This window comes from Hydra vulgaris, chromosome 02 (assembly GCF_038396675.1).
Source record: "Hydra vulgaris chromosome 02, alternate assembly HydraT2T_AEP".
NCBI lineage: Eukaryota > Metazoa > Cnidaria > Hydrozoa > Anthoathecata > Hydridae > Hydra > Hydra vulgaris.
Genome location: NC_088921.1, coordinates 35,795,053 through 35,817,500, shown reverse-complemented (window position 1 = coordinate 35,817,500; position 22,448 = coordinate 35,795,053). Strand labels below are relative to the sequence as shown.

At 25.0% G+C, this 22,448-nt stretch overlaps 2 protein-coding genes across 2 annotated transcripts in view; both read right to left on the bottom strand.

Moving 5' to 3' along the window:
- LOC100215346 (MORN repeat-containing protein 5) overlaps window positions 1-10,074 on the bottom strand; it is a 30,832-nt gene extending 20,758 nt beyond the window's left edge. The window contains exons 1-2 of the mRNA XM_065790732.1: window positions 9,945-10,074; window positions 9,752-9,842 (exon numbers count right to left, since the gene is read on the bottom strand). Of these exons, the coding sequence (XP_065646804.1) occupies window positions 9,752-9,842; window positions 9,945-10,011 (158 nt within the window). The 5' untranslated portion in view covers window positions 10,012-10,074. The remainder of the gene's footprint in view (window positions 1-9,751; window positions 9,843-9,944) is intronic.
- A 4,270-nt stretch (window positions 10,075-14,344) lies between these two features.
- Window positions 14,345-19,496, bottom strand: LOC100205022 (T-box protein VegT-B-like). The gene is made up of 7 exons (XM_065789493.1): window positions 18,965-19,496; window positions 17,537-18,839; window positions 15,805-15,964; window positions 15,382-15,649; window positions 15,124-15,270; window positions 14,839-14,962; window positions 14,345-14,595 (listed from the first exon to the last, which is right to left on the bottom strand). The coding sequence occupies exons 3-7, from the start codon at window positions 15,930-15,932 to the stop codon at window positions 14,345-14,347; spliced, it is 918 nt and encodes a 305-aa protein (XP_065645565.1). The 5' UTR covers window positions 15,933-15,964; window positions 17,537-18,839; window positions 18,965-19,496.
- Between the last annotated feature and the right edge of the window lie 2,952 nt (window positions 19,497-22,448).

Genomic DNA, 22,448 nt, shown 5'->3' with positions numbered 1-22,448 from the left:
TATATATATATATATATATATATATATATATATATATATATATATATATATATATATATATATATATATATATATATATATATATATATATATATATATATATATATATATATATATATATATATATATATATATATATATATATATATATATATATATATATATATATGTATGTATAATATATGTATGTATATATATATATATATGTATGTATATATATGTATGTATATATATATATATATATATATTATATTATATATATTTATATATATATATATATACATATATATATATATATATATATATATATATTATATATATATATATATATATATATATATATATATATATATATATATATATATATATATATATGTATGTATATATATGTATGTATATATATATATATATGTATGTATATATATGTATGTATATATATATATATATATATATATATATATATATATATATATATATATATATATATATATATATATATATATATATATATATATATATATATATATATATATATATATATGTATGTATATATATGTATGTATATATATATATATATGTATGTATATATATGTATATATATATATATATATATATATATATATATATATATATATATAGTTCTATAGTTTGTTGGCATTAGGAAGAGCAGAAGGAAAAAAGTGATTCTTACGCCAACACATACGTCACTTTTAATTACTTTTGACTTTCGTCCAACATTTCCGTGTTGGACGAAAGTAAAAACCATTAATTTAATTACAAATTAATCGTTTTTTAAAAAAACCACAAAAACGCAAATTTAATTGACCAGAATGTTTTTAAAAACATTCTGAATGTTTTTATAACATTTTGAATGTTTTTAACAATATAAACAATGTTTTTATTTTTATTTTTTTTAATAAAATGTTTTTATTTTTATTTTTTTTAATAAAATGTTTTTATTTTTATTTTTTTTACTGTAAATCATGCGCGGAGTGTTGCTACATCGACTATCTTATAGCCTGACTCGCAAGGGAGTGCTGCTACATCGACTGACAAATAGCCTGACTCGCAAGGGAGTGCTGCTACATCGACTGACAAATAGCCTGACCCGCAAGGGAGTGCTGCTACATCGACTGAGGGTTTGGTTGGGGCAGGCAGTCTATCATTATTAAAAAAAAAAAATTCCGGTCTTGCATTTTAATTTTTACTTTTTGTCAACAAAATATCGAAAAAACTTTCGGACAACATCTAAGGGTTCTATATATATATATATATATATATATATATATATATAAATATATATATATATATATATATATATATATATATATATATATATATATATACATCGACTGAGGGTTTGGTTGGGGCAGGCAGTCTATCATTATTAAAAAAAAAAATTCCGGTCTTGAATTTTAATTTTTACTTTTTGTCAACAAAATATGGAAAAAAACTTCGGACAACATCTAAGGGTTCTATATATATATATATATATATATATATATTATATATATATATAGGACCCTTAGATGTTGTCCGAAAGTTTTTTCGATATTTTGTTGACAAAAAGTAAAAATTAAAATGCAAGACCGGAATTTTTTTTTTTTAATAATGATAGACTGCCTGCCCCAACCAAACCCTCAGTCGATGTAGCAGCACTCCCTTGCGGGTCAGGCTATTTGTCAGTCGATGTAGCAGCACTCCCTTGCGAGTCAGGCTATTTGTCAGTCGATGTAGCAGCACTCCCTTGCGAGTCAGGGCTATTTGTCAGTCGATGTAGTCAGCACTCCCTTGCGAGTCAGGCTATAAGATAGTTGATGTAGCAACACTCCGCGCATGATTTACAGTAAAAAAAATAAAAATAAAAACATTTTATTAAAAAAAATAAAAATAAAAACATTTTATTAAAAAAAATAAAAATAAAAACATTGTTTTATATTGTTAAAAACATTCAAAATGTTATAAAAACATTCAGAATGTTTTTAAAAACATTCTGGTCAATTAAATTTGCGTTTTTGTGGTTTTTTTAAAAAACGAATAATTTGTAATTAAATTAATGGTTTTTACTTTCGTCCAACACGGAAATGTTAGACGAAAGTTAAAAGTAATTAAAAGTGACGTATGTGTTGGCGTAAGAATCACTTTTTTCCTTCCGCTCTTCCTAAAGCCAACAAACTATAGAACTATCTATATCTATATATATATATATCTATATATATATATATATATATATATATATATATATATTTTTAAAATATAAGTTATATATATATATGTATATAATTTATATATATATATATATATATATATATATATATATATATATATATATATATGTATGTATATATATGTATGTATATATATATATATATATGTATGTATATATATGTATATATATAGTTCTATAGTTTGTTGGCTTTAGGAAGAGCGGAAGGAAAAAAGTGATTCTTACGCCAACACATACGTCACTTTTAATTACTTTTGACTTTCGTCCAACATTTCCGTGTTGGACGAAAGTAAAAACCATTAATTTAATTACAAATTAATCGTTTTTTAAAAAAACCACAAAAACGCAAATTTAATTGACCAGAATGTTTTTAAAAACATTCTGAATGTTTTTATAACATTTTGAATGTTTTTAACAATATAAACTAAGTTTTTATTTTTATTTTTTTTAATAAAATGTTTTTATTTTTATTTTTTTTAATAAAATGTTTTTATTTTTGTTTTTTTTCTGTAAATCATGCGCGGAGTGTTGCTACATCGACTATCTTATAGCCTGACTCGCAAGGGAGTGCTGCTACATTGACTGACAAATAGCCTGACTCGCAAGGGAGTGCTGCTACATCGACTGACAAATAGCCTGACTCGCAAGGGAGTGCTGCTACATCGACTGACAAATAGCCTGACCCGCAAGGGAGTGCTGCTACATCGACTGAGGGTTTGGTTGGGGCAGGCAGTCTATCATTATTAAAAAAAAAAAATTCCGGTCTTGCATTTTAATTTTTACTTTTTGTCAACAAAATATAGAAAAAACTATCTCACAACATCTAAGGGGTGTATATATATATATATATATATATATATATATATATATTTATATATATATATATATATATATATATATATGTATGTATATATATGTATGTATATATATATATATGTATGTATATATATGTATATATATATATATATATATATATATATATATATATATATATATATATATATATATATATATATATATATATATATATATATATATATATATATATATATATATATATATATATATATATAGGCATTTCCATTCCAGTGAGTCAAAAAAAGTGAAATTTTAAAACAAAAATTTTTTTAATTTGGAAGATGAAATTTAAAAGAAAATATTTTGATTATTCAAAAGCAGATATTTTGATTATCTAACAATAAAATTATAGAAGACAAGTGTTTCTTTATGTTTTAATTATTCAAACTTTGCAATAAATAAAAGAATTCTTTAAGACAAAAAACAAAAATTTTTATTACATGTGGTTATGATACTTAAAATTGATATCATAGCCCAGATTTTTTTGATTCTTAAAGATAATGATGTCTTTTAATATTTCATTATCATAAATTCTAACTAAGTAGCTTGGATATATCTTAAATTTTATGCCAAAGTGAACAGCATTTTGAATTTCCGTGTGTGATTTAAAAGATCTAATTATTTAGAAAAAGAAGTGTTAAAAAGTTTCAATATAAGTGATTTTTTTTACTTTGCGTATTTTTAGGTTCTGAATTGAATGGCAAAAATATTTTTTTTCTTCTATGACATTTTAGCATTGTTTTTTTGCATCACGCACAGACATATCACGCACAGAAAAATATTCATCCATGCATGAGAATTATTTTTCTTTAGCTTTATAACGTTTGAATTGCATATTTGCTAATTAATTAGTTTGAGTATAATTTAGTTAGATTGAAAACAGTTGCTTAAAAGAATTTAGAATTAAAATGAACAAAGTTTAGCATTTAATAGTTCAGAAAAAATTTAGAAAGAAACGTCCAGAATATTGAATTGCTGAAACTAATCAAATGAAAAATAAAAGAGCTAACATGAGGGAAAAGGAAAAGGAGGAAGTACGTCAAAAAGATTGCAAAAGAAAGAAGCAAAAGAAAGAGGTGAACCAATCTGCATCTGATATTGAACAATCCTTTTTATCTTCGCAGAGTTTTGGAAAGGCACTTAAAAAATTAATTCAGCATTACCTGCCGATTCAAACAAAAGAAAATACCTTTTAAAAGAAGTTTGTAAACGTGAAAACATACTACTTTCTGATATTTCAAAATCAGGCCCTGACTACGCCGGTTTGAACAATGTTAATTGCAAAGTTCTTGATTTTTATTTGCGAGAAAATATCAGTAGAATGGCTCCAGAACGCAAAGATGTTGCGATTAATAAGAAAACAAAAGAGAAGGTATGACATTGTTTATATGTAGAAATCGCATTTTGTTTAATAAGGTTTTTAGTTTTTGTAAACAATTTTTGTTTTCTTTTAGAAACAAATTCGTCACATGCTGATGACCATAGGAGAACCATATTCAATTTTTAAAAGAGAGGATATTAATTTAAAAGTGGGGAAATCTTTTACAATCTGCGGCCATTCTATGTCAAGTTAGTAAACAATCTTCCCCACGATATTTGCCTTTGCATATACCATGAAAATTTCAGATTGTTAACGAATGTCTTTCAAAAAAAATTTAATATTATGCTAGACATAGTTGACAGATCTGTGCGTAATCATAACTACCAATCTTGCATGTTTATGGAATGTAAAACTGTGGGTTGCCAAAGTTTGATCAATATGTTGATGAAATAGACTCATTTGGTGCTGAAAGAAAAAACCTCAAAATGAAAGTTGTAGATATGAAACTTTTGGTTATTAAATTTTCATTTTTTTAGATCATCTCGATTACAAATGAGTGTATTACCGCAAACTAAAATGAGATCAATGAGACGCTTCTCAAAGATAAATTTAAAGTCAAGGGTATTCGTTGCCACCACTCTTTTTTAATATTGATGGTGCTTGTATGGCAATTTGTAACCAATCAGAAATGGTAAAAATTGTTAAGAATTCATCGTCTTCATTATTGATAAACGTGGTATCATCTCCATCTGAAAGGTACAAATTTAATACTATTTCCCCAGGTATATTTGTCTTTATAGAATTGAGTTCTGCTGGTAGAGCAAAGACATACCTTGCCGAAGTATTAGAAATTTTAGATAATATGGCACATATTAAATTTCTAGAGCCAAAGTGTTACAACTAAATTTATTGTTAAAAATTTGATATTATATCTTTCTTATCTTTAATATATTATAAACTATAATACATTATTTTTCTTAAATATAATACATTAAAGTATTGTTTTTTAATCAAACATGTATATAATTAATTAGTATTAATATATATGTTATTTATGATAGTCACAATTGATTTATTTCCAAAAATACACTCCAAAAGTGACTAATGTTTGCATGTTCCGTTTGTTACTTTTTTTTTTTGTCCGTGCTTGATTTTGGTTAAAACTACTATTGTAGAGCAAAGATACATCGTTGAATTCTGCAACTTTGTAATAATTTTTAAGAATGCTTGTATAATTACCTATAAAAAACGAAACACTCATCACTAATACATTTTCAGAGAAAATGGGGTTCATTTATTAATTCTTTGTTCTTTTCTGTTCTGTGCGTGACTCCATTAAAAAATTAATTTATTCTATAATAAAGCAACCCATAGCTACCATACTTTGTATAGGTAATATATACATAGATATCAATTAAATAAAAGTAAGTTGGTGATTACAAATTGCATTTTCAAAATAATTAATGCAACAGATGCAATGTTCCGTGCATGATTTTTTGAAAATGCCCAAATATATTCATCAGGGATGTGAATTTTTGGTATTTCCAGTTTCCAATATAAAAAACAGATGAACTTTGGTTTGAAAGTAACTGAAAAGTCATTTAATTTTTGAAAAAGGTCACCCACCATGACCCTTGATTACACACTGGCTCCCATATATCAGTGAGTTTTTTTTTCTTTAAAAGTATATCTATCTGGGTCTCAAAAGAACCAGAATTTTAAAGTGATTTCAAAATTCATAACTTTTTCTACTTAAACATTAAAAATTGCAAACAAAATGTCATAAAAAACAACTTTTTCAATTTTTCGTTAAAAATTGTTGTTTTTTGTATATAAAATTTAAACAATTCATTTTTATTTGAAATTATTATTATTTCTGGAGTTACCAAAAATTCACATCCCTAATATATATATATATATATATATATATATATATATATATATATATATATATATATATATATATATATATACATATATATATATATATATATATATATACATATAAACTACAACGAAGCAGTCAAGTAAATTCATTTCATCAACAACTTCACCGTTCTATAAAAATCAACCGTTGTGGATTACACCAGAAGTACTTAAAATACTCCGGAAAAAAGAGAAGCTCTGGGGTAAATATATTGTATTTGATTGCGAAACACATGAGGGACTTCAAGTAAAACATAAACATTCAGTAAAATAAGTAAGTTTTGTAAAGTATGTTTAAATTGTAGCTCTAGTTGCGGTCCATTGGAACTCTCTCACACAGCACAATGTAAACGCTCCAACTTTGAATACATTTAAAAATTGGATTTTGATATGATAAACTGTTAAATCAGCATAGAGACTCCTGGAAAAGTCTCTTCAGCAAATTAATAATTTATCATTTAAATATACGCATATATATTTTTTATAATTGTTACGACATTATTGCAGTTAACATGTATTAATTTGGTTACTGAATATATCAAACTCAAACTCTTATATAAATGCAACACATGGATGACGCCATAAAAAATATAAGGTTGCAGGGCCTTAGTACATACATTAACTATCTTATAGCCTGCTACCGCAAGAGAAGTGCTGCTACATCGACTGAGGGTTTGGCATAGAGTAGCAATCTTTTTTTTCATTACTTTTTATTCTTCTTTTTCTGAAAAATTAAAGCACATATTTTTTCATTAAAAGCACAAAAATGATATTAGGAAACTGCGTCCTTATATACGGATTGAGTATAGTGTACATGTGTTTGTGTGTATATATATATATATATATATATATATATATATATATATATATATATATATATATATATATATATATATATATATATATATATATACATGATCGTCTTTTATTTTTACAATAAAATATAAACTTTACTATTTTGTTAAAATTTATTTAGAAGACTGAAAAAACTTGAAAATTAAGTATAGTATAGTATATATATATATATATATATATATATATATATATATATATATATATATATATATATATATATATATATATATATATATATATAAATATATATATATATATATATGTATATATATATATATATATATATATATATATATATATATATATATATATATATATATATATACATGATCGTCTTTTATTTTCAAAATAAAATATAAACTTTATTATTTTGTTAAAAATTATTTAGAAAATTGGTAAAACTTGAAAGAAAAAACTTTTTAATTGATAGATTGCCTGCCCAAACCAAAACTGCAAAAACCCTCAGCCCATGTAGCAGCACCCCTAGCATGTTCTACCTATTCATCAGTAAATGTAGCAGTGGTCCAGGTATGTTCTACCTAATTTTCAGTTGATGTATGTAAACATTAAAATAATAATAAAAAAAAATTCAAAATGTTTATGTTTTTATTAAAAAACAATAAACGTTACAGTCTACCAAGTTGTATTTTTGTGTTTTTTAAAAATATATAAAATTTAATTTGTTTCCTTAACTAAATTTAATATTTTTTACATAAAGTGTACTTAACATTGTCATTTTTAATGGCAAAGAATTGTTAAGATCCATGATAATTTTATATTCACATTTTAGGAAATATTGCTGTATGTAGGCGTTTCTTTGTGAATAAACAATACTTGCTGTATAAAAAAAAAAGTCTTTAATTTCTGAATTTGGGTGGTGCCCAAATGTCACCCAAATACATTTAATGCTGTCAAAAAGAGTCTATAATAGCATTTGACATACATAAATATATGTAAAATTATTATAATATATGCAAATATAAAACTTTTAATACATTTTTTATGCTTTAAGAGATCTAAATTATTGTTTATATTATGATTTTCTCACATCTCATATTTCATAATGAGTGTTGGGCAACTCAAAGTATGAGTTGAAATGTAACCCAAAAGAGTAAAACAAAAAAATTTGACTGATATAAAAATTAAAAAAAATTTGACCATATAAAAATTTAAAAAAGATGATCAAGTACTTTGAGTTTAGCTATTTTCTTCACACCTTTGAATTTAAGCTACAAAAAAAAATAGTCAGATACCAATTTTTAGCCATTTTTTCAATTAGAACCTTTTCATGAAAAAGTACAACTACAAAAAATATTATGGTAGTTGTGTGCAAAAATAGGAAATTTTATGTTTAAATTTAAATACGCTATATCTTCATTAGGTTTTAACAAACGAAAACTATATTTTATATTAAAATGATAAAACACTTCTTCCTTTATTAAAAACAAAATTTATATAAATGAGAGTTAAGCAACTCTGAGAATCAGTGAAACAACAACCTATGGTTAAGAAACAAAAAATTTGTTATGAGCATTATAAAATTAAACTATGGCTATTTAAAATTTTGAACTGAGTTAGTTTCTTTTCAAATTTGGATTCAGCGCCCTCAAAAATGGACTTATTTTTAGCCTTTCCCTTCAACTTAAAATTAAATTATTCATAAAAACATAGCACTAAAAACTTATTATGGCAAGCATTTGCAAAGATAGACTTAATTTCAAAATTTCATAGTTTTTAAAACAATTAGAGTTTGAAATCTAAATTTTGCATTTTTTAACTTTTATTGAAAGGTACCACTGGTAAAGTTTAAGGAAAATTTGAGGGAGTGGGTGAAATGAATGTCCTCTTTTTAAATAGAGCTACAATTTAAACATACTTTACAAAACTTACTTATTTTACTGAATGTTTCAAGCACTTGTAATTTGTTTAAAATCTGAAAAAGGATAAATTAACCAAGAGCATCCTTTTTTAAATTTAGCAACTTAGCAACTATGTTCCTGTTTTAAGGTTAAAATTTTAAAGGTTTTTTTTTTTTGCTCTATTTTCATTCCATATTCATTAAATACAAGCAAAAAACAAAAAAACTTGAAAAATTAGGCAAAATGAAACATCATTCTTAAATTTAAACTATATTTAACAAATTTTCTTTAGAGATAATGTTTCCTGAGTTGGTTTGATAGTGTATCCAAACAGTACTCATAGATTTTTATATCAGACCCGTTGTTTAAAACTTTGATGTTTCGTTTAGACAACAAAAACTAAAATAACACTTGGTGATTTATAATAACTTTCCTTCCTAATTCAATTAGGAAAGAAATTAGTAATTGTAATAACAATTAATAATTAGTAATAACAATTAGTAGTAATAAAACAATTAATAATAGTAATAAAAATTAGTAATTAGTAATAACAATTAGTAATTGTGACCTGAATTAAGGCCACGTTTTGTAATAACAACTCCTGTATAAATTACAGTTTATTTAGAAATATAACTAAATGTTATTTATAACATGAACAAACAAACACACACAAATATAAGCGATTAAAAATTTATTATAATTTACCTGCCATAAACATCAAAATTCCCTTCATAGCTGCTTCCTGTAAGATCCATTATTTGTGCCTTAATCTGGTTTTTAAAATTATTTGGTTTAACTAAAAAATTAATAAATGTGAAATTGATTTTTAATAAAATGCATGGAATATAAAAAACAAAAGGCAAAAACGGATAAAAAAAGACAGAAAAAAATCAATTACATAAATGAAGGACTACAACCGTGAACCATTTTAAAAACAAAAATTTGGTTAATAATAATGTTGTCATAGTAATAACACTTAAACAAAAACATCTTTACGACTGAATTATACAATGAGTTTGACGCCTGATTCTTGTAACAGAATAAAGGATGGGAGGGAGGGAGGGGGTTGCAAATCCTTATAAACTACCGACTGCTTTCTATACAAAAAATAAAAATAAAAAATAATAAAAAAGTCCTCAAAACTAAAAACCAACCGAATCAAATGTGTCAAATAACCAATATATTATGTGGCAGATGTGTGAAATAACCGATTATACTCCTTTAGGAATTTAGGGGGTTAAGGTCCAACTACATTTTTACTTTTATTTTTAAGATTTATAACATTTTATAGAGTTTTAATAAAAATAGATCAGTAAACAATACATTCTCATCTTGTTGTGAACAAAATAAAACTCATCAAAAAATTATTTGAAGATATTTTGTGCAACAAAAGAATTATTTGGAGTTATTATGGAAAATTAGTAGCTGGAGATGTTTAAATCTAAATGATAATAATTATCATTGTGAACCAAATTTTATGTTATTATTACGCAACCATTTAAATAAAAATTTAAAATATTTATCGTAAATTTATTATTTATTTTATAATATAATTATTTATTTATTTAGGTGACACTTATATAGTTACTAACTAGCCAATGGACACCAAAGTAACACCTAAAAAAAATATATAAAACACAAACAAACAAATAGAGAGAAAACAAACAAAGGAAAAGTAGAAAACGAAAAAAAAAAATTTGTTTTAATTATTCTTAATTTATTTTAATAACTTTATTACTTTTTTATATGTTTTCAAACTATACACTCTTTAACTGGACACAATCAAATAAACAAAAAAACTATTTTAAAATTACGTTACAATTTGCTCAACTCCGGCGTTAAATTGTTTTTGTTATTTTGGCGTTAGTTTTTTAGTATGGAGTTCAGATCTTTACGAGTCGCTAAATCTTGAGTTGATATATATATATATATATATATATATATATATATATATATATATATATATATATATATATATATATATATATATATATATATATATATATATATAAACGCGAGTCGCTAAATCTTGGGTTGATATATATATATATATATATATATATATATATATATATAAACAACTTTAAAATGTATTCTACAAAATAAAGTGTTCAATGTTCTTAAAAGAACAGAGCAATTATAAATTAGTAGAAAATCATTTAACAAAAATTTTTTTCATCTAACACTGTGTTTCATCAATAAAGACTCATCAGAAATGAATAATCAAATTAATAAAACTTTAATTTATGCCAAAAATTAAATTACAGGAAGTTGTAAATGTCTTGCCTACAGTAAATTTTCACACATTTGTGAAATTTGCCGACACTATTATAAAAAGAATTTTTTAGAAATAATTACTTATGCTTTTTTTTAAAAATATTTTTCAAAAGGGGGATTTAACGTAACTATTATTTGAGCTCATTTATTTTTATAGTTTTTTCGGAGAAACTTATTTTCGTGCCTACATTTAGAAATTAATTCCTCCTTTTTGTTTGATAAGCATTCTTGGTTTGCATGTGTAATTAATTCAAATTTTTCTTGTAGGCAAAGTATGCATTTTATTGGAAATATTGTTATATGCAGGCGCTGTTTGGACCAATTCAGTACAAAATCATCACTATTTTTACCTTTTAATTCCCACTTATATTTTGACAGCATGATATTTTTTGAAAAACTTTCATTTTCAAAAGATTGCTTATGATTGGCAAAACGTTTTTTCCATTCACCCTCTGTTATGCCAATATATTGTTTATCAGGTACATTCTTAGAGGAAACAATATATATATACATATATATACCACAACATGTATATACATGTATATACCAACATTTGTATACCGTATTTTTTGATAAACAACTTCCACTCACTGGACAACTATTTTTTTGTATACAATTACAATATTCTGAAGTTTTTTCATTTAGGATTTCTTTTTTTTCTAATAAAGCATTATTGTGACCATTTGTAATTTTTTCCATATTTTGTGCAACTGTAGTTAACTTTAATTGTATTTCGATTTAAAATTTTATGTCATATATATTTTTACACACACACACAGATATATATATATATATATATATATATATATATATATATATATATATATATATATATATATATATATATATATATATATATATATATATATATATATATATATATATAAAAGACAAACAACGCAAAGAGGAAAAAACACGGCAATAAACGGTAAAGATTTAAAAAATTAGAAATTCTTTAACTCTTAAATAGTTGAATAGCATGCTAGCCACTCGTAAAGCTAGTGGCTGTTGGCTAAAAAAAAAATGTTTGTTTAACCGATTTAAATCAAACTGCACCTTGTCTTGCTTGTAACTATTACATTAATTAAAGTTATATCATAATCTTAACTTATTTTACAGTTAGAGTTGCTGAATATAAATAAATTACTATTAGTCGGCTCTAGTAATCTTATTTTAGAATTTGTAATTAATCAATCAGTTGAAAACATGCATTCCGCTGTTACACTGCTTGATGGAGTACATAAATATTCACATTCCAAACATGTCAATAAATAACAAAAATTTACAATAAATAATAAAAGTTTTCGTTAAAAATTAAGCTGTAGCTATGATGAATAGTTACTGTCCAGTAGTTGTTTATATTCGTCGACCGTTTTTGTAACATTATCTGGCAAACCATTTCAGACATATTGTTTCCATAACATTATCTGGCAAACCATTTCAGAAATGTGAGTGTTGAAAATTTAATGCCTAACTTTGCACTTCTTGGCAAGTTTGCAATGAAATCTAATTCGCTGTTTTGCAAGGTTCTGAGTACCAGTTAATTAATTTTATTTTTCTTGAGAACTTAAAACTATTGTAAAAGATCGCCTCAGTTTTGGCTGAGACAACTATCGAGATTTAAAAAAAATGTACAATATGATACAAGATTTTTTTAAATAAGTTTTAAATTCAAATTTATTTACACATATGCAAACTTAACTATTTCGAAACATATCTGAATTAAATTGTTATTTATTATGCACTGAAAAAAAGAGAATCTAAAAAGGTGGAGGTAAAACTAGGGCTCAATGAAAAGACGGTGACTCTGGTCATCCATATCTTCTTTGAGCCCCTATCTGTTTATATAAATATATATATATATATTTTCTTTTTTTTATGGAATAATTTTTTTATATTACTGCATGAACAGCAAAATATATGAAAAAAAACTCAATGAAACTATTACCTAAATGATTCAATAGTTCAAGTTTTATTTCCTCTTATCTAATAACTGCCTTTTTTATTAAACCTAATCAAAAAAAATACAAATTGGTTTTTTTATCTTTTTCATTATAGAGAGAAATTAAATAATTTTCGAAATGTGTTTACCTCCTCAAGGCCGGGTCCCTATAGTTGATTAGGCTTTTTTATTTTATTTTGTTATTGCCTCACCTAACCCTTAAAATAACAGGTCTTGATGACCAGTGCAACTAATGAACAGTGCAACTGATGAACAACTGCAAAAACAAGTTAATTTGGCTAAGCTGTTTGTTAGAAACAAAAAAAACTAAAAATTAGACTTGAACTTAAAAATAAAATTTTCAGATTTTTTTTTTTTAAATATAACCGTATTAATATAATCGCATTAATGTAATTCATATTAATATGTTTAAATTTTTTACTTTTGTTACCAAAAATATATATTATTATTAAAATTATTTTGACATGTTTTGAATAATAGAATTGGTAAAGTAAGAAAAATAAAAACATAAACAAATAAAAGTTATATTTCAAACTAATTTTTATTTGTTATCAAAACATGTTTTATCATTTTCAGCTGAAATTTTTAAAATGTGTTTAGCATATCTATTTGATAATGATAAGTTCAAATTTATTTAAAATTTTTAAATACTTTTGATTGGTGTGTCAAAGCCTTAAAAATTGGCATAGAGTGCATTTAATATGCTTTTAACCTATTATAATGCTTGTATATTATAATTATGCTTTTAGCCTATTATAATAAGGTTTAAGTATGATAAATATAAAGTACTCTATATCAGTTTATAAGCATTGCAAAATGATTGTATTTAATTCAAAATTGAACTGGTCAAAACCCTAAATCTACTTTAAAAATATTTAATTCCATTCAACTTAGTAGAAAATTGAGTTCAAAAAAATACAAAACCTAAGTTATTTATAGTTAAATATTATTTTTAACATTTCTTTTTTTTTATATAAATATATTTCTATTTTTTATTTACAAAATAAACTATTATTTAAAGCTTTTAATAAAATTTTATTACAAAAAACTTTTTATATTTACATAAAATCATTATAAATAGAATCGCACATGAAACTTGGTTCTGCAATGGTTTGATTGAAACCACTGTAATTAAAATAAGGCTGGCAAAGAAGTTCTAAATTTTTTCTTGAAGTTGATCCTGGGATGGTGAGTTCGTCAATTAACTTTTCGGCAGACAAATCAAACCTTTCCGATGAAGGTAAGATTAAATTTGTAAAAATAGATTCCTCGCCTTTGTCGACTGAATCTTGTTTCGTATTAAATTTGTCTATAAATGCGAAATTTAAAAAAATGTATTTTCTCAAATACTTAAAATTTATTTTTTTTGTGAATTTATTTAAAATAACTTGACGGAAATATTTCAGAAAAATCACAAAAAAAAAAAAAAAAAGTTTAATAAAATAAACGATGAATAATAACTATAACATGATGATAAAATCATTACTATACCATGATAATAATTATAATTATATTGAGCAACATAAAATAAACAAAGAAAAAACTATTAAACCTTTTTTTCTTTTTTTTATAATTGACTGCTCAAAGGAAGAAATTTGCTGTATTGGTAATTTTCTTTTTCTCTGTTCGCGAAATCCTTTTGCAAAGGGGTTGTATTTTATTTTTAAGTCTGTAATCTGAATTTCGTAAAAAAAAATGTTTTTATTTACTATAAGTGTTTGGTTTATCAAATGTTAATAGTTTTAACTTTAATTTACTAATTTGTTGTCAAAAAATCAGTTATTTTATACTTGTATATAAAGAGTATTTATTTTCATAATGAAAACAAAATATCTACCTTCGGATTTTGATATGCTGTAACAGCAATAAACTGACATTCTTTAAAAACAAAGGTGCTGATGGGATGAGAATTATTTAAATACACATCGCAATCTGGTACAACGTGAACACGAGGCTGATACTTGTGCATTGAGCTTAAAACAATCTAAAAGAAATAGAAAAATACTACTTATCGAAATATATATATATTTTTTCTTTTGATTTGATTTAAAGAGATAAAATTACAGATGTAAAACATTAATTATAAAATTATTACGTTTCCAAATGAGTTTGATATACTATTTGTGAGCTTCATTGTCTTAAAGTTAATTATTTTTTTCATCCATTGCGCACCTAAAAGAGGACTTTCTGGGTGAACAAATGTATTTGATGACCATTGAGTATCCCTTTCACCGTGCAATACCCAATTTTCTTTAGACCATTTGTACTTTGCGTTGTCAGCTGCAGTAAAGTCCATAACCACATAATATAATATATTCGGATCTAATCCCGACAGAGTAATCTCAGGTGATGGAAACATCCGTCTAAATAAATAACGTATTTATTAATAATGTTTTCTATCAATGTTTTTTTAACTAGTTTTTCAAGTTTGAGAATAAGAAAGGAAAAAAAATATCAAACAAGTAAGAAAACACAATATTTAAACAACATCAATAACGTTTGCTTGGATTAAGTTTACCTTCCTTGTTTAGTCACCACCATTTCTGTTGTGTTTTTTTCAAACTGCTCAAAGATGCAACGGTTTTCCAGCACAGCTTTTACTTTTGTATGACTTGCATTCTTATTTACACATACTTCATTATTCATTGGTTGGTTAAATACAAATTCGTTTTCAGGCTCTAATTAATATAAAGTAACCGATACACCAACTTTTTTTGTTAAACAAACTTTGCGAATACAATATGATAAAGTAGAAATTAATGAGCCTTACCATATATAATGTCTGTCCCATTATAAGACATAATATTAGATTTAATAAATTCATAATATAGATTTTCATTTAGAAGTTCGCTTTGTTTTGCATTGCACATTTTGTTGAAGTTGTTTTCAAAAGCATTAGAATTCATTTTTTATATTTGAATTAGTATTAACACTTTTTTCAGTTTGAAGTTCAAAAATGATAGAAAGGCTCTATTTAAAGCAGGTTCGTAGTCGTTAAATTCCTAATGTGTTTATTTTTATAAAAGCAGCGGAACAAGGGTTGTATCACTTTGGTAATTAGACTTGACTAATTAAATGCGTTTTTTATTTATGCCGTTTATATTTTTAATCCGGATACGAATATTTATTTTTAATATATAGACTTTATTTATAGTATTTAAATTTATATTTTTAGGCAAATAGCAGGTTGTTCATCTATTTATGGAAATTAAATTGCTTTTTGTATTTTTTAGATTTTTAAATTAAATTTTGAATCAAAACAAATTTTGTAAAAAATTTTTTGAAGTTGTTTGCAAAAGAGTTTTTTTGTGGAATAAAAATAAATGCTTTCAAAGCTCTATAACTAACTCTTGTACTGTTATACTTTTATAATATTAGATTTAATAAATTCATAATATAGATTTTCATTTAGAAGTTCGCTTTGTTTTGCATTGCACATTTTGTTGAAGTTGTTTTCAAAAGCATTAGAATTCATTTTTTATATTTGAATTAGTATTAACACTTTTTTCAGTTTGAAGTTCAAAAATGATAGAAAGGCTCTATTTAAAGCAGGTTCGTAGTCGTTAAATTCCTAATGTGTTTATTTTTATAAAAGCAGCGGAACAAGGGTTGTATCACTTTGGTAATTAGACTTGACTAATTAAATGCGTTTTTTATTTATGCCGTTTATATTTTTAATCCGGATACGAATATTTATTTTTAATATATAGACTTTATTTATAGTATTTAAATTTATATTTTTAGGCAAATAGCAGGTTGTTCATCTATTTATGGAAATTAAATTGCTTTTTGTATTTTTTAGATTTTTAAATTAAATTTTGAATCAAAACAAATTTTGTAAAAAATTTTTTGAAGTTGTTTGCAAAAGAGTTTTTTTGTGGAATAAAAATAAATGCTTTCAAAGCTCTATAACTAACTCTTGTACTGTTATACTTTTATAATAATTAGGGCTACATCACCCCAGTGTGCACGGGACGTAAACAAGACGTCTTTGAACGTCTTTAAACGTCTTTTGAACGTCTTTGGAACGTCTTTGGAACGTTTTTGACTTCTTTTGAACTTTTCAAAAGGCGTCTTTTTTAGGTCTCATTCCTTCTAAAATACCTTTTAAACAAACTTTTACTAATAACTTATCACCTTTTAACCCCCCACCCACTCACCCCCTCCCTATCTTTTATTAAAAAAATAATGATATTAAAAATGTAAAACTAATTTAAACAACAAAAATTTTAAATATATGAGTAACTTACTTGCGCAACATATGATTTTTATACTTGTGCAACATTATAATCTTTGTACTCACGTGCTTCTATGTACCTGTGCATTTATATATGTTTATGTTCTTTCATATTTCTATGTCTATGTACTTATGAATCACCTATTTTAAAAGTGAGCTAGCTTATGAACAAACGTGTACGAGTAACAGTTTAAAAGAAGCTTAACTGTGTTTTTGCAAAGCTGCGAGAGATTATTTTGATGCTGTCAAAAGCTTCTCAGTTGTCCTGCTTTATAATAGCAACATTTAATCAAACTTTTCTTTGTATCAAATATGTAGATTTTATTCTAAAAATTAAATATGATGAGCTTCATTGAAAAGTCTTTGGAGATTTTAATAAGTTGGCATTTTTGTGGGTCTTCTCGGGGGTTTCACAAGGTTTTCCGACTATCTTGTGGAAGTGTTTTTAAACTGAAAGAAAAAAAGATATTATGAGCCAATGGTAGATACTGCTAAGGCATTAATGCCACAACAATTAATCCAATTTGAGGTTATGAAAAACCTGCAAAAACTCTTCACACCAATAATGATGTTTTTTTGTGTACATATGATGTTTTTAAAATACTCTAATAAAATGTAATAGTGTTGTGACGGAAAACTACAGTACAGCAAGTTTTAGACGTCTTTTGAACGTTCAAAAGACGTCCTTTTTAGGTCCCGTGCTCACTGGGACACCATTTATACAAATTTTTACTAATAGTTTATCACTTTTTCACCTCCTATATTTTATAAAAAAATGGTAATGCCATTAGAATGATACAATTTACATAAATAACAAAAAATTTCAGTTATATAATTAACTTTTATATTTGCGCAACATATAACTTTCTTACTTGCGCAGCATTGTAATCTTTGTACTCACGCGGTGTTTCTATGTACATGTGCATTTATATATATCTATGTTTATTTATATCTTTATATCTATGTACTTATAAATCACCTTTTTTTAAAAAAAAAAAAAATAAGCTAGCTAATGGACAAAAGAGTACATGTAACAGTTTAAATGAAGTTTAACTATATAAGTTTATGCGGTGGGCAACACATACTATAAACAAAAACTATCCGTCTGCGACATAGTGACCATTTAAAAATAATTATTTTACGGCATTAAAACTCATTAAGTGATCATGTAATAACTTATCTATTGATACTTGAACTTGCTCAATAAAATGGCACATTCCAACACCCAGTGAAATATCTTTCCGCTTCTTTCTATGCTATCTCTCTAACGGGAGTTATCTGGAGGAGGATAAACCACAATGCCAAACCAAATCTGTCTAAGATAAAGTAAATAGGATCATAATATTTTAATAAAATAAAACATTAAAAGTATAGTACATATGTCAAAATTATAAATATAAAAATAAAAAAATAAAAAAAATCACTCGATAACTCATCATACATATATTGTGAATTTTTGCTAGCTTATGTAGCTAGTGATCCTGGTGGCCAAATCGTTGTATTTATTGTTACGAATATTGCTAGCTGGTTGTTAGGCAATTTCCCACCGGGTATATATATACACACGTACATTCAAAGTAGCACGACGGTACAAACCCTTTTTTTTGGAAAATTTGGAGCTAGTGACGTCTTTTTGAAGTTCAGCAACGTATTGATTTAGTTTTTTAAACTTTGTGTCATTATGTTATAAATGGTGAAACGCAGCATTGCTTTCCAGTTGGTAGAAAATAAAGAACTATCAAAAAGCATTATAGAAGTTTCGTGATATTTGTAATACAATTTTTATGTTTTAAGGAGTGTGTTTAAAAAATTTATGCGATTATAGATATTGAAAATTCGAATTGGTGTATTTATTGCATTAGTAAATCCATTTCAAAATATGAGGTTAATAATTTTTAACGTTTTTATTGATGTCATTTGTTAGTTAATAGTAATAATACACACTCTTGATGTGACCTGTGAAGAAATTCTTTGATATTAAAAAAAAAAAAAGATGCTTTAAATAAATTCGTAAGTTTAATATTTAAACAGGTTACATAATAAAAGTAGTGATTGGAACCTCCACCTCATCTCTGTTAAGCAAACATTTGAAACGGATTTTAGATTAAACTATCTAAAATCTTCATAAACTTATTTTTAGTTTTTAGATAATTTTTGAAATGTTAGATAATTTTAGAAATGTTCTAAATGAAGTTTTTCGATACAAACGCTCTCTATGTAACAAAATTTATTTATCAATTTTTTTTTTCTTTTGCAATTTTTATTATTTATATATTTATTAATTTTCTTTTTTATGTTAACAAAATCATTTTTCTATCCTCTTTTTCCCCATTTAACTGAATACATTTTTTGAGATTTTATAGATGCTTTGCGATAAAACTTACGTTACATCGTTAAGTTACACTTTTTCATTACTCCACAATGTAATATATGCTAAATAATACATATATAGATACAATTAGAAGATTTTATACTTTTATAATTATTATAGTTTTTAACTTTTATTCTTTAAGGTTTCAAATAAATAAAAATGTGGTAAAACATGAACAACAAAAGAAGGAAAGTTTCAAACTAGTATAATGAACAATATTTATATATATTTATATATATAAAATATATACTATAATGTATACTTTATATAAGATGAACTTTTTTGAAACTCTATTATACAAAACACAAAATTATAGTATAAAAGTTGAATATAATAAAAAATATATATATTTATTAGAAAGAAATAAGTATAAAAATAAAAAACATTAAAAATAAGTTTTTTAAAAACTCTATTATACAGAACACAAAACTATTGTATAAAAATTGAATATATTTACACATTTCTAAACACATTTGTTTTTATTTACACATTTCTAAACACATAATTTAATGATAAAACATATTATTGTTACAATTTTTAATATTTCAGAATTATAAAGATTAAATATGATCAAGAATGTAGAAACAAAAAAACAAAAAAAAAAACAAGTAAAAAACATTTTTTTCAAAGTTCCAGAAGAAGTTTAACAAACTGTCAATCATCAAAAGTTTTTGTTTAAGTTTATTTTTGAATCGATCAAAGGAAGAAATAGTTTTTAACTCATTGTTTATTAGTGTGTTTCATAATTTAGGTCCTTTGATTGCAATCGAGAACTTATCAGAATAATTTGTTTTTGGTTGAATATAATCGTTATTTAAAAATCGTGTTGGGTATAAATGATTTATTTTTGAAAAAAATTAAATAAGATTGCTGACTGAATAACTGATAAGTTTGCTGACTGAAGGTACAAAAAAGTCGGAATTTGCCGACTAAGGATGCAAATACTGAATGGGGAGGTTGTTAAAAAAGGTGCCGATTTGCTGTGCTTTGCTCGTACAAACTGAGATTCTGTTTTTTGAAAAAAGGTTCACCAAAAACGTAGCCACGTAAATTTATAAAACGAGGGTACTGGTATCATTAAAATTTACTAGATTGCTCATAGTCACCAGTGATCCGTGTTCTGCAATAGTTATTGTTAGTGCTGTGCCAAAAGTATTGGTATTGAGTATTAGCAAGTTTTACAGGTTCTTAAGGTGGTAGACCACTATTAAAAATCGAAAAAATCATTTTTTCAATTTTAAAGTTTTTAAGTAATATAATTATCGTAGATTACGAATTTCATATTAGTTTTATATAAAAATAAAGCTAAGCCTATTAAAAATCAGTTTTTAATAATGCGGTTTAGTCATTTTCATAAATTTGTCCGTAGCAACGGATTGTTTATTCCGTTGCTATGTAGAAAAAAAAGGAAGTTATCCTACAAAATATCTTAAAATTAAGACAAAAAAACTTCATTTGTGGTGACTGCTACTCAAAAACTACTTTTTGTTTATTATTAAACGCTTTTGGTGCAGTGTGTTACATGGTTTTTAACGGATTTCTTCAGTAAATGTCTGATTACTTTACAACAACCACAACTTTCTTCGGCTAATTTTCTGTCTTCTATACTTTGGTTAAATAATAACTGAAATAATGGGAAATAAAGATAAAAGAAATAAAATAAGTTATAGCAAGAAATGCAGACTCTTCAGAGGAAACCAACATAAATTATTACAATTCAAATGTAGCTCTGCAAAAAAAAAATGAAGATATTGTCATCCTGTCAAATGTCACTTTTTATTTATTTACTATAAACAAATATTTAATTAAGTTGATAAGAGTTAAAATTGAAACTAAATCGCAAACCAAAAGAAAAACTTTTTTTCATGTGTTTTTTTTTTTAATGTGTTTTTGCAAGTTTTATGAAAATCAGTCATTTTGCGCGAGCAAGAACATTTATGATTGAAGAACAAAACGATGGAATGAAAAAAAATGTTCCTGCTGCTGCTGCAACAAGAAGACGTGCTGAGCCAAGGTTACTTGAAAATCAAACACAATCAGTTTGCTATGAGTGTAAGCTCCCCAATCATTTTGCAAGAGATTGTCATCGACGAAGAAAGTAATCGAAACAAGTCAGGTAGAAGACGGGAGAGAAGCAATATTTTTTGTTACTTGTGTCAAAAATACGGACACATATCAAGAATGTGTCCAAAAAGCGTACGAGGGAGAAGATTTTCGCGCCCTAAACAATCAGTAATGGCGTTACCTACTATACGCTTGGACATTAACGGCGTTCTTCGGGATGTGTTGATTGACTCAGGATGTATCTGCTGCATCATTTATAAAAAATGTGCGAAAAAAATTACGAAGAAAAAAGTTAGCATGGTAACTGTAAATAGACAACAACAACAGTGCAAAGGCGTTAGCCGAAATTGAATTGGTACGCCAAATGGGAATGAAGTTTTTGTGAAAGCACTTGTAGTTGACTACATACCATATTGGTTAATTTTTCTTAATGGTTATGATTTAAATAGTTGCTTTTGGTGCAGTATAAATATCTGCAAATTGTGATGTT